This window comes from Balaenoptera ricei, chromosome 6 (genome assembly GCF_028023285.1).
Source record: "Balaenoptera ricei isolate mBalRic1 chromosome 6, mBalRic1.hap2, whole genome shotgun sequence".
Taxonomy (NCBI): Eukaryota; Metazoa; Chordata; class Mammalia; order Artiodactyla; family Balaenopteridae; genus Balaenoptera; species Balaenoptera ricei.
Window position 1 is genome coordinate 18860517 of NC_082644.1, and position 13435 is coordinate 18873951.

Below are 13435 nucleotides of genomic sequence, written 5' to 3' on the forward strand. Positions count from 1 at the left end.
AGTTCCTTGTCCTGCAGGAATGGACATGCTTTAGCATCCTGCCTATGGCCAGTCATTGGCTAGAACAGCCTGTGGGAAGTGTTGGGCTGGGGGAATGGTGATGATGGATTCAGAACAGAGTAGCACCCCATGTTAGGTGATCCAACGGGCTCATTTCCATGACTGTCACGGGGCTTATGTGAGCAGACATGCTGTGAACATTCAGGTGCATGTTTCTTGTATGCTTTTTTGTTGGGTAGACTTAGGAGTAGAATTGTTGGGTCATATATTATGCCTATGTCCGGTATTAGTAGATAATGCCAAACTTCCAGTGTGGATATACCTATCAGTTTCTATTCCAGCTACAGCAGGGGTCCCCAACCCCCAGGCTGCGGACAGGTACCCGTCCGTGGCCTGTTAGGAACCAGGCCGCACAGCAGGAGGTGAGCGTCAGGCGAGCGAGCGAAGCTTCATCTGCCGCTCCGCATCGCTCACGTTACCGACTGAACCGCCCCCCTCCCCCCAATAAATTCTCTTCTGTGAAACTGGTCCCTGGTGCCAAAAAGGTTGGGGACTGCTGGGCTACAGTGAACGCATTCTTGTGACTCCACGTCCTCGCCAATGGTCTTTTAAAATTTAAATCATTTCATTGAGTGTGTGGCAGTATCTTGCTTTAGTTCTTGCCTCCTAAGTTAGGTGTGGTCATGAGATTTGTCTTGGCCAGTGAAGTGTGAACTGAAGAGACTTGTCACACAGACTTTAAGAGCAGTGGTGAGATATGCCACATTCCTTTCCTCCTGCCAGTGATCATGTTTCCAAATGGAGCTTCTGGCAGTGCAGGTCTTTCTGTGTCTAGAGCAGGGGTCCCCAACCCCCGGGCCATGGACTGCTGCCAGTCCCTGGCCTGTTAGGATCCGGGCTGCACAGCAGGAGGCGAGCGAGCATCTGCTGCTCCGCATCGCTTGCATTACCACCTGAGCCATCCCCCCCCCACCCCCGTCCACGGAAAGATTGTCTTCCGCGAAACTGGTCCCTGGTGCCGAAAAGATTGGGGACCGCTGGTGTAGAGCAAACAGAGAGCAGAGGGTGGGGGAGAGGGCAAGGGTGGAGAAAAGAGGGGGAGGGAATGGGTGGGGAGTGGGAATTTTTTTCGTCTTAAGCAGCTAAGATTTCTAGGGTGGTTTGTAACCATAGCATACTCATTAACCTATCTTGTCAGATAAACTTTTTTTTGTTGTTTTAAATACACTTTATTTTTAAGAGCAGCTTTAGGTTCACAGCAAAACTGAGTAGAAAGTACAGAGTTCCCCTGTACCCCCCGATCCCACACAAGCACAGCCTCCCCCGTCAGCAGCATCCTGCACCAGATTGTACATTTGTTAGAATGGGTGAACCTACATTGACACATCATTATCATCCAAAGTCCATAGTTCACATAGGGTTCACTCTTGGTGGTCTATATTCTGTGGGTTTTGACATTTATAATGTGTATCCGACATTATAGTGTCATACAGAATAGTTTCACTGCTCAAAGAATCTTCTGTGCTGTATTTGTTTTTTTCTGATTTCTGTCTTCATTTCATTGTGGTCATAATACTATATAAAAGCTTATGAAATTTTTTGAAGCTTGCTTTATGGTCCAACATACGATCACTTTTTGTAAATGTCCTGTGTGTGCTTGGAAAGAATGTGCTTCTGTCTTTGTTGGATGCAATGTTCTATATTTCTTAGTTCAACTTGGTTAATTGTGTTAAGTTCTTCTACATTCTTACTTTTTTCCTTTTCGTTTGCTGGTTGTATTGGTTACCAAGAGAAATGTACTAATACTCATATTTTGCATTTGTCTGTTTTTCCTTACTTGAGATAATTTTTCTTTATCTATTTTGTGGCTATGTTACTAGGTGCATACAAAGTTTAGCATTGTGTATTTTCTTTACCAGTTGAGTCTTTTAAAATAATTGTCTTTCCTTAAGGCAAAAGTATTATTAGAGGTAAAGGTTGATTAGCTTAATATTAATGTAGTTGCATTATCTTTTCTCTGATTAGTAGGTGCAGTGTATATCTTTTTTTTTAACCTTGTACTTTCAGTCTTTGTACTATGTTTTGGACGTTTCTGTTGTCAGCAGTATATAACCGGGATTTAACAAATCTAGTCTGACAATATTTCTTATAATTGGAGTGTTTAGTCTATTGATATTTAAATTCAACCCAACTGTTGACATAGTTGGGTTTAAGTATGTTGTCTTAATAAGTGCTTTCTGTTTATTGTACCTGTTTTTTGTGTCTTTTACTCCTTTCTTGGCTTTCCTTGGATGCCTTTTTTTTTTTTACCTCTGCTAACCTCGAGGTTACTTAAAACATGCATCTTTGACTTGTCAAAATCTAATATTTGGTTGTTTCTCCCTCTTCCTGGACACTTAAACTCCATTTATTTTAGTTTCACTTACGTAGCACAGTTTGTGCTATTTTAATTCTGTGTATATTTTGTCTTAGGACATTATTAATTTGTACAGTAGTAGCCATTTGGATTTACCCTTTTCATTGCTCTTCGTTCCTTGTTGTAATTCCAGTCCAATCCAATTCCATTTTTTCCTTCTGCCTGAAGAACACTCTTTATTTCTCCCCTGTTGTGTGACTCCTAATAGTGAATTCTTTGAGTGTGTGTTAGTCTAAAAATATCTCAAATTGATTTTCCCTTTTGAAGGATATTTTTGATATGTATAGAGTTCTAACTTGTCAGTTTTCTTCTAAGGTGTTGAAAGAAGTTATTAAATTAGATTTTCAGCTTTCATTTTTTTTCTTAAGTAAACTGTCAGTTTAATATTTGCTGTCATGGATGGGATCTATCTTTTTTACTTCAGGCTTTTATGGGGTTTTTTTTGTTTGTTTATTTTTTTGGTCTTTGGTTTTCAACAGTTCTTATGATGTGTCTAGGTATATATTTCTTTTAATTTATATTTTGTGTTTATAGGTCTTACTGAATCTGTGGTAATGTTTTTTATTCTTTTGAGAAGTTGGCAGGCATTATCTTTTAAAGTATTTCTGCTGCCCTGTCCCCCCTACCCTCCACTCCATTTAAATGCATGTGAGGCCTTCCCAGTCTCTTACCCTTTGCATGCTTCTTCCTGGGTATTTCTTCTGATCTCTCTTTGTTCACTAATTTTTAACAAGACCAGCCTATTGATAATCTATCCATTGAGTTTATTGTATTTTTTCACTTCTGGAAAATCTGGTTCTGTGATAGTTTTCTACCAAAGTTTTATATCTTATTTTTCTATCTCTGAACATAATAGTCACAGCTATTTTATTTTTCACTTAGTAATTTTATTTATTCCTGTAATCTTCTTCCCGTAGCTTACTTTAAATTATGATTTTGTAACTGCAACACCTGGTAGCCCAATGGATCTGCTTTTTTTTGTTGTTTATCTGTCGTTTCTGCTAGTTTTAATTTTGTCTCTTTCTGGGCTAACTTGCATGGTTGCACATATAGTAGATTACATTTTTTAAATCGTTTGAGATAATTTGGGGTCAGGATGATATTCCTGGAGAGGATTTATGCTTGCTCTGCCAGACGTCTGAGGGAGCTGGCAGCTTCGGATCACCTCTGCTAAGTTTTAGGGTAAAGAGGAGTTGCGGCTGGACTTCTTACCATTCCCCCAGCTCCAAAGAGCAATTCAGGATTCCATTTCATAGAGACGTGGGTTCACCAGCCCCCTCCTTCCTTTGGTAGTCCCTGGGTTCTGGTCTTTGGCCCCTCACCTTGCAAAGTTGTTAGCCTTTAGCTGCCCCTTAACACTTGGCAGTTACTCTCAGGGAGAAAAGTGGTTGCATATATGGGGTTTACCTACCACTCTAGGTCCTGCCTTTGGAAGCACTGCTGTCTTCAAGTTCTTTGATGCCTTCAAGCATATGGTTAGTGTATGTGTCACTGTGTGTGTTCAAGTTTTTGTTACGGAAGTTTTCAGTCATATACAGTCGTTCCTCGATATCTGCGGGGGGTTGGTTCTAGTATCCCCAGAGGATACCAAAATCCGTGGTTACCAAAATCAAGTCCTTTACATAAAACGACGTAGTTTTTTGCATGTAACCTATGCACATCCTCCCATATAATTTGTCATTTCTAAATTATTTATAATATCTAATACAACATGAATATTGCATAAATGGTTGTAAATGCAGTGTACAAGCTGTGTAAATAGTTGCCAGTGCTTTCAGGAACTTTCTGGAATTTTTTTTCCCCTGAATATTTTTGATCTGAGGTAGGTTGAATCTGTTGATGTGGAACCCACAGATATGGAGGGTGAACTGTACAATAGTCAAGAAAATAGTGTAAAAGATCCCCCTTTGTCTCCGTGACACCATTCCAGTGATCTTCCTGACCTTGAAAGCTTCCTGGCTTCTGGTATGGCAAGATGTTCCAGGCTCTTCATATATTTCCTCCCCCTCACCTGGAATTAACCTTTTCTATAAGAAACTCTGCTTCCCAATAGTTTTTGTTAAGGGTGTTCTTTTAGATTTTATTTTGATATTCTAGCTTTCAGGAGAGTGGTCTAAATTACCAGTCCATCACTACCAGGATTGTCCATTCTTTACATTGATTCCTGCAGGTGGCCTTTAAAGACACATCAGAGATTCAGGGTTGCTTTTTGCCAGTGGTTTTAGGCAGGGGGGGTTGTGCCACGGACGTTTTCTCAGTCTGGTGAAACCTATGGATACCTTCTCAGAATGTTTCTGAGTACAGTGAATAAAATACAAGGGAGCAAAGAAGAAATGTTATATTTAAATAGTTATTAAAATATGAAAACAATGTTAATTTAGTAGTATGGCTTTTTTTGTTACTATGTTAAGTGACAGATAAGACATACAGAAACAATTTCATATTTTAAGGTACTAAAGTGACAGCTCTTGATGTTTATCAAAAAGTAAATTGAGGTGGTCTTTTATCTCCTTTCACATATTGATCAACAAATAATTGATGATAGGGAATACAAGAGAGCATAGTAGATCCGTGTGTCACAGCAGTGTAATCCTGACACACTAGCTACCCAGAGTGAGGTCAGACTTTATAGGCCGAACCACTGTCCTCCATAAAACTGCCCTCACTACAGACACCAACAATAGACTTGGTGGTCCACAGGCCACCCACATTTCTGACCACCTGGCTACGAATTCGGGGGTCCTCATGACCTTCACATGTTTGATAATTTACTAGAACAACTCACAGAACTCAGGAAAATGCTATACTTATGATACAGTTTCATTATAGCAGAAAAGGATCCAAATCCATGACCATCCAAAAGAAGCAGCACGCAGGACAAGGTCTGGAAGGGTTTGAATGGGAATCTTTCTTCTGTTTTCTTCTGTGGAGTCAGGAGTATCACTGACCTGCACATGGATATGTAATGGTGCATGGAGTTAGAGTATTGTTGACCAGGGAAGCTCTCTCCAGCTTCTGTGTCCAGAGTGTTTATTGGGGTTTCGTTATGTGAGCATGGCTGATTGAATCATTGGCCATGAGGTTGAGCTCAGTCTTTAGCTTCCCTCCCTGAAAGTTGGGCTGCTATCAGGGGATTCAAAGCTCCAATCCTCTAATCCCGTGGTTGGTCTTTTTGGTGTGGCCAGCCCCATTCTGAGTCATCTTGTTAGCACAAACTATCTAGGGGCCCACTGTAAATCACAAACACTCCTGTCATTTAGGACATTCCAGTGATTTAGAAGGTACTTCCCAGGAACGGGGTGGGGGGGGTGCGGGGGGCAAGGTCCAACCAAACTCTTTGTTTTACAACAGTCACCAATTCTGTTGTCACAGTTTGATGACTAATGCCCTGATGGCTGATCCACTCCGGGCCGTGTCTTGTTCTGTGGCAGGCCTCATAACTTAATTTAGAAGTAGTTGATGAGGGCTTCCCTGGTGGCGCAGTGGTTAAGAATCCACCTGCCAATGCAGGGGACATGGGTTCAATCCCTGGTCTGGGAAGATCCCACATACCGTGGAGCAACTAAGCCTGTGCGCCACAACTACTGAGCCTGCGCTCTAGAGCCCACGAGCCACAACTACTGAAGCCCGCGCGCCTAGAGCCCGTGCTCCACAATAAGAGAAGCCACCGCAATGAGAAGCCCGCGCACCTCAAGGAAGAGTAACCCCCGCTTGCTGCAACCAGAGAAAAGCCCACATGCAGCCACAAAGACTCAATGCAGCCAAAAAAAAAAAAAAAAAACAACGAAGTAATTGATGAGCTTAAAAGCTGTTTTGAGATCTGTAATAAATGCAGTGGGGTGGAAAGATCTGTGATTTCTATTGTTGAGAAAGTCAGGGATACTGGTAAAATCATGTGGTTTCATATGCTCATGATGGAAGGAAGTGCTTGCTATATAATTCAGGTGAAAGTTAGGAAAATGAAGATAGAATTTTTCCCTCATCCAAATTCATGATACTTGTGAATTTTGTCCATCCTTAAGAACTCCTATATTAGAACTTGGTGGTTAGATGTCTCATGATTTAGGCTGTTTAATAATTTGTTTATATTGATATGAGAGTTTGGGGCCCTGAAGGCCTTCAGATATACACTTGGTATGTACTACAGCCAAACACTGGATAATTAACAATGCTGTGTTCAAACAGCCCTTCGTTTTAATCTTGAGGTTTTAGCCAAAGGGACAGCCTACGCTGGAAACCTCTGGAGCACTGTTTCTACATGCCATCCATTGAAACATTTGTGACTGGACTTTCTGGTGAATTCTTTTGGGTACTTAGGAAGGTTCTGAGTTGTAATACAATGTTTTTTCTTTCCAGATTTATATAATCTAAAACTATTGACCCTTTTTCCTCTCAACATTTTATTGTGAATATTTTCAAGCATATAAAAAAGTTGAAACACAGTCGAACGTTTGTATACTCACCATCCAGATTCAGGAATTGCAAATATTTTGCCACCTTTTTTTTAAATAATTTTTTTAAAAATTTATTTTATTTATTTATTTTTGGCTGCATTAGGTCTTCGTTGCTGCATGCGGGCTTTCTCTAGTTGTGGCGAGTGGGGGCTACTGTTGGTTGCGGTACGTGGGCTTCTCGTTGCACTGGCTTATCTTGTTGTGGAGCACAGGGTCTAGGCGCGCGGGCTTCAGTAGTTGTGGCACACGGGCTCAGTAGTTGTGGCTCACGGGTTCCAGAGCACAGGCTCAGTAGTTGTGGCACGTGGGCTTAGTTGCTCCGCGGCATGTGGGATCTTCCCAGACGAGGGCTTGAACCCGTGTCCCCTGCATTGGCAGGCAGATTCTTAACCATTGCACCACCAGGGAAACCCTACCACTTTTTCTTAATCTATTTTTAAAAATCACATCTTAGGACATAAGCTACAGACTTTTGAGTACCTACAGTAAATCTGTGTTGTTGCCACCAATTCCAAATTTTGCTGTTCTTCTCTCTCTGCTGTTTTCCCCAAACTTTTTAAATGAAACTTGCTATACATTGAAAAGTTAAGCCTATAGATGAGTTATACCTGTATGTTTTCCATTGAGATTCATTTGCTGACATTTTGTTATACTCACATTTTTTGTTGTTAAGCCATTTGAAAGTTGCAGTAAATTGCAGACATCATGATACTTTTAAAAATGAGGACTTTTTCTTTGTAACTACAATATCATAATTAAGAAATTAAGAAAATTATTTCTTGTTTAATATTCAGGTCCTTTTCAGATTTTAGCCATATGTCGTTTTTCACATAAATATTTGTGATAACATATATTCCTCCCCACACTTTGAACCCTTTGTGACGACAACTTTAAGACACTTGTTGGCAGCCCAAACTTCAGCTTAACACTTGATGTGTTTAGCCGTTTGTACTTTTCCACTAGTGCTGAGACTTCTTTGGAACATGGCACTTCTGCTTAAGCAGTTTTATAAATTTATTTTCTTTTTATAAATAACACTGTTTGGTGATAGCAGCTGGCAGCAAATATTTTGATATGTAACTTTTTTTTTTAAAATATTTATTTATTTATTTATTTATTTATTTAGGCTGCTCCAGCTCTTAGTTGCGGCATGCATGTGGGATCTTAGTTCCCTCCAGGGATCGAACCTATGCCCCCTGCAGTGGAAGCACAGAGTTTTAACCACTGGACCACCAGGGAAGTCCCTGTGTTTATTTTTAAAATAAGAAATTTATCTCAGCTATGCTACTTGCAGTCTATATGCCCACGTGCGTTTTAATTTCGGTGCAGTAGGTTTTTATTTTTTATTATTTTTTTAACATTTTTATTGGAATATAATTGCTTCACAATGTTGTGTTAGTTTCTGCTGTATAACAAAGGTGCTGTAGGGGTTTTTTTTATATGTAAATTTATTTATATTTGGCTGCATTGGGTCTTCATTGCTGCACATGGGCTTTCTCTAGTTGCGGTGAGCCAGGGCTACTCTTTGTTGTGGTGTGCGGGCTTCTCGTTGTGGTAGCTTCTCTTGTTACGGAGCACGGGCTCTAGGTGCGTGGGCTTCAGCAGTTGTGGTACACGGGCTCAGTAGTTGTGGCTCACGGGCTCTAGAGCGCAGGCTCATTAGTTGTGACTCACGGGCTTAGTTGCTCCACGGTATGTGGGATCTTCCCGGACCAGGGCTCGAACCCGTGTCCCCTTCATTGGCAGGTGGATTCTTAACCACTGCGCCACCAGGGAAGTCCCGGTGCCGTAGGATTTTAATTTCCAAAATGGAACAAGTATAGTGTGTGCCTTATGGTGGTTGTGTAGAGTCTGAGTTGATGCATGTATAGCAGTGTGTGACACACAGCATGTGCTTGGGGACACTTGTTTGTGAAATTGTGAGAATCTTGTGATCCCCTTTGAGATGGTTATAGAAATATTTTGAGTTTCAAAACTAAATTCATGACATGTTTTAAAGATTGTTTAGCCAAATTGCATGCTTGGATAGTTGATTATATTTAATACAGATGGACTTATAGCAAAGGGAAATAAATCCAGGATCTTCTTTTCCCCAACTTTCTTTATGAAAAATTTTAAATTGAAATAAAAGTTCAGAGAATAACATTAGTATGTTCTTTGTATAGATTCAAAAATTAATATTTTGTCATTTTCACTTTTTTGTTTGTGTATGTATCACTTTCTTTCCGTGAACTATTTGAAATTCACTTGCAGACATTAGTTCAGCCTACCTGTAGAAATTTCAGCATGTATTTCCTAAGAATAAATATATTCTCATGTATAACTATAGTGTCATTATTGTGCTTTTAAAGGTTAATGATAATTCCATAATGTGTCATCTACTATATAGACCCTATTTAAATTTCCCCAGACTTCAATGTCTTCTATAGCTTTTTCTCCTCCAAACCATTCATTCAGGGTTTGCTTGCTGTCTGCTTTTAGTCTCTTTTAATCTAGAGCAGTATGTCTACCTTTTTTTCTTATGACATTGACCTTTTAAAGAGTATATTCCATTTGTCTTGTAGAAACTTCTCACATTCTCTTGTATCACCTGTATTTCTTAAAAACTGGGAATTAGGTCTAGAGGCTCAAGTAGATTTAGATAAAGCATTTTTGGCAAGAATGTTTTATAATGATATGATGTACTTTGCATCACATCACATCTGGAAGCCTCTAAAATGTGGTTGGCTCACAATTAGTGGTGTTGAATTGTTTGATCCCTCCATTGTCAAGAAGCATTTATAATCAACAGGTAATTTGGGGTGATTCTTTGGTACTGTGCAACATTATTCTTTAACAGCCTTTCACTGAATGGTGTTAGCAATCTGTTGGGTTTAGTCCTGAATACAGAACTATCTTTTTTATTGGCTTCAATTTAAGCTCCATTTGACAACATTTTGTGTAATATTTGAAAAAAATTATGACTCCTGCTATCTTAGAAATGAGATTGTGCTGTCTCAGGATTTAAGATAAGATCAAGCAGTTGAAATAGTAATTGCAACTCAAAAATGGGGAAGGACTTTTATCTGGAATTTTGTTTTCTTATATTATTCAAAAAGCTCCTATATCCTTCTCTTATGCAACTCTTTTTTTCAATCTGTGTCTTATACTTTTTACAAGTATTATAACAAGTTCAACCTGAAAATTTTAATGAAGTGGTAAGCAGTAGAAAATCATACCAAGGTAAGCTTAAATCTGCTAGTAAGAAGAGTGCATACTCTTTAGACCATCAGTAAGCTAAAATTTTCATGTTATAGAACCAAGTTGATTTATTAAGTTAAGAAACGTTGATACTTGTGTAGATTAAAATATTCTTCAGTCTTTGAAGCAGCTTTGTAAAGAGTGTCAGAGAAAAAGAGCAGAGTCATGGGATGTTTTTAAAATTGGGAAATACTGCATTATTATTGTATACTGATGAGAACAGAAATTGACAGAGAAGACAGAGATGGGATTGATAAAACACATGAAAGGGTTGAATTTAAACACAGTTTATCTGTTATTATAGTAGCGGAGGCTACCAACCAGCTGGTGAATTTGGTGGTGGGAAGATGAGTAGTTCTCTTTTGTTTGCTTCTGTCTAACTAGCAGAAAGGAACCGTATCTGCTGAGGGTGGGCTTGGTATTGTCAAATGCCCACTTGAGATATGAGATTATAAAGCTGAAGTTTTTCAGCCCCATTTCATGGCTGAAGTTGTGGGTGCAGTAGGTAAGGAGTTGGGTTAGGGTTTTGCCAGAAAGTGACAGGAAGAGAAAAGCAAGGGAGTCACTATAGTGGTTGACCATCTGTGGAATCTAAGCTGAGTAATGAGGGAAGTTAGTCCCCAAGGAAGATAAAGGTCAAGCTGTAGTTTGGAGGTAGTGGTTGCATCAGACTTGTTGGAGTGGGACTGCTGGTGTAGGAAAAGTGGAATGATCAGAGGTGGTTTTGTGTGTGAGATGCTTGAAACAAAGATTCCAGAGGTATTGTAGTCATTGGTGACGAGAAGGTTGAGGTTGTGGCTATGGAGATAGTTGGCTGGAGTTGGGTAGGTAGTTTGAAGTGAGGATGTCAGAGAACCAAGGGGGCACGTTGTTCAAAGGATCATATGTTGCCAAGAATGTGATGGAAAACAAGATCTTCAAGAGTGTGTGCAGATGACTAGAGGATTAATAGGTAGATGACTGCAACGAAAAGGGGGGCCTGTTACTACTAGTGCTATGGCACTTGCCTCCACGTTGGGGTATTGGGGTAGGAGAAATTGTGTAAGTAAGGTTGTTTGGGGAACACAAACAACCACTTTGAAGAGAGCTGCTGGATGGAGGGGACCCTAGATAGACTTTTGCTACAGACAGACTGCCTTTCAGAAGGCAGCAGAGAGGTTTGGGCAGATGGGGGAAGAGGGCTGTAGGGTTCCAGTAGGGAAAGATACATCAGAGTTGGAAGAATTGAATGGGGAAGCTGAGATTTCTGGTGCTGAAAGAGGTAGACTGATGCGAGGCTTACATATCTGTTGGGTGGCCTTGGGAAAGACGAGTGTACTTCTTTGTTGTCATGACAGCCTAGACTTTGTTGTCATGACAGCCTAGACTTCGTTTCCTTAGCTCAGTGGGTGGGGAGGCAGGCTGGTTGTAGCTCCTAGGAAGAGCACAGGAACCTTGCATGGGAAAAGTCACCTTCAGAAAAGGTGCTGCTTCCATGTTTTTTCTGTACAGGCGTACCTTGTTTTATTGAAGGTTTGTGGCAACCTGGCATTGGCAGATGATGGTTAGCATCTTTAGCAATAAAGTATTTCTAAATCAAGGTATGTACATAGTTTCCTTCAGGTATAATGCTACTGCAAACTTAATAGACTACAGTATAATATGAACATAACTTTTATATGCATTGGAAACCGAAAAATTAGTGTGACTCACTTTATTGCAATATTTGCTTTATTGTGGTGGTCTGGAACTGAACCCTCAATATCTCTGAGGCATGCCTGTATAACTTATTGCCACTTGAAATACTGTCTCTTTTCCTTACTTATTTGTGTATTGTCTGTCTCCTCCTACCTAAGCTTCAAACAGTAGGCATTCTGAATATTCATTAAATGAATTATAAAAGCCATTTGTTTTTAAATTTCCCTTGAAGTTTTATATAGTTAAGAATTTTTACCAGTTGAAATGATTCCTCTCTCCCTTGTTATTTAGGCTTTTTAATTATTTTAACTATTGTGTTGAATTTTAGTCTCTAGAAAATGCTTTCTCTTCAATTCTTAAACCTGTGAATGCATGGCTGTACGATGTAGACATGATGACTAATAACGAGAACTGAACGTAGTCATGTGGTTCAGTGAAATTTGTGGTGGATATTTTTGTGTTTTATGAGAATACGTTTCCATATATGTTTTACTACGTGGACTGTAAACTGGACCCAAATTTCATTTAAATGATAAACTGACTTAACTTTTTTGCATGGGTGTGGAAATTTCTTTGAGGCTCCTCCAGAGTTATTGCATCTTCCACTCTGGTTTCCCGAAGCTTGGGAGCAGAAAGGGAACTGCGAAGTCTTATTGGCTACAATCCCTTCTTTTGCCCAAAGCTGCTGGTTTACTGACCACACCTCTAGCTGTGGCTCAGACTTGAAGTAGTTTCCAGTGCTGCCTCACCCTCCAGCTGTTGTTCCACCATGCACCTGCCACACCTCTGTTGCCCGCTCCAGTGCCTTGCTGGGTCTTTTTGTGTCCCATCAAGAATATGGGCCCTGCCAGTCTAAATCTTTTCTGACATGCCAGTGTCTACCCTTTTCTGACTTCTGCCAGCAAAATGGATTGGCTGCCAGCAAAATGGGTTGGGATACAATGGGGGAAGCCAGATGCTGTATTATGTTCAGTTGACCCGTGAGGAACTGCACTTTTCCTTGTTGAGGGGTCTAGTACCTCCTTTTCTCCTGCTCCTCTGTGTTGTCCTTGGCACTGAGTTCTGAGGAAATAAAGTTAATTGCTTCCTGGCAAAGGTGTATTTTAGCTGATGTTACGTTTAAAATTTGTCATGTTTGATGGCTTACTCGGAGTAGTTTGCTTTTGTGATGCTCTAGTAATGAATGAACTATTATTTCACTGTCTTACAGAGTACTTAGGATTTCACGTATTTTTGCTGAACTTATTAAAAAAAGGCGCTTGGGATGATGGATTAACAAGAACATTGAAATTCTGTGAAAAGTTTCAAATTGGAGCATACTGAATTTTCACCCTAGTCCAGCAGCTCTGCTGCTCACTTAAATACAGATGAATGAAGACCCCATTCGGGAAGACACCTGGCCAGCGGTCCAGAGCTGATGCAGGTAGGCAGTGCAGTTCTACACTTTAGTACAATAAATTTAAAACAGTTGTAAAAATGAGAAATGCTCTCATGTAATTCCTAGTGGTTTGCTATTCCTAAAGCTTTGTGATTTCCAGTATTTTAAACACATACACATGTGAAAGAAACAGGTTTAGGTTTTGGAAAGGTAGGGATCATATTAATTTTTTTTTTCCTGTGGTCTCTTGCAGTAAGTTATAGATGTCCA

General features: G+C 40.0%; 1 protein-coding gene across 4 annotated transcripts in view; it reads left to right on the top strand.

The window, feature by feature from the left end:
- Positions 1 to 13435, top strand: part of SPIN1 (spindlin 1) — a 62274-nt gene that overhangs the window by 9540 nt on the left and 39299 nt on the right. For 2 of the 4 annotated variants that reach the window (XM_059926983.1, XM_059926981.1), the window contains exon 2: positions 12998 to 13210. The exons of the other annotated variants lie outside the window; for them this stretch is intronic. In XM_059926983.1, coding sequence (XP_059782966.1) covers positions 13159 to 13210 — 52 coding nt within the window. In that variant the 5' untranslated portion in view covers positions 12998 to 13158. The remainder of the gene's footprint in view (positions 1 to 12997; positions 13211 to 13435) is intronic. 4 annotated transcript variants of the gene reach the window in all.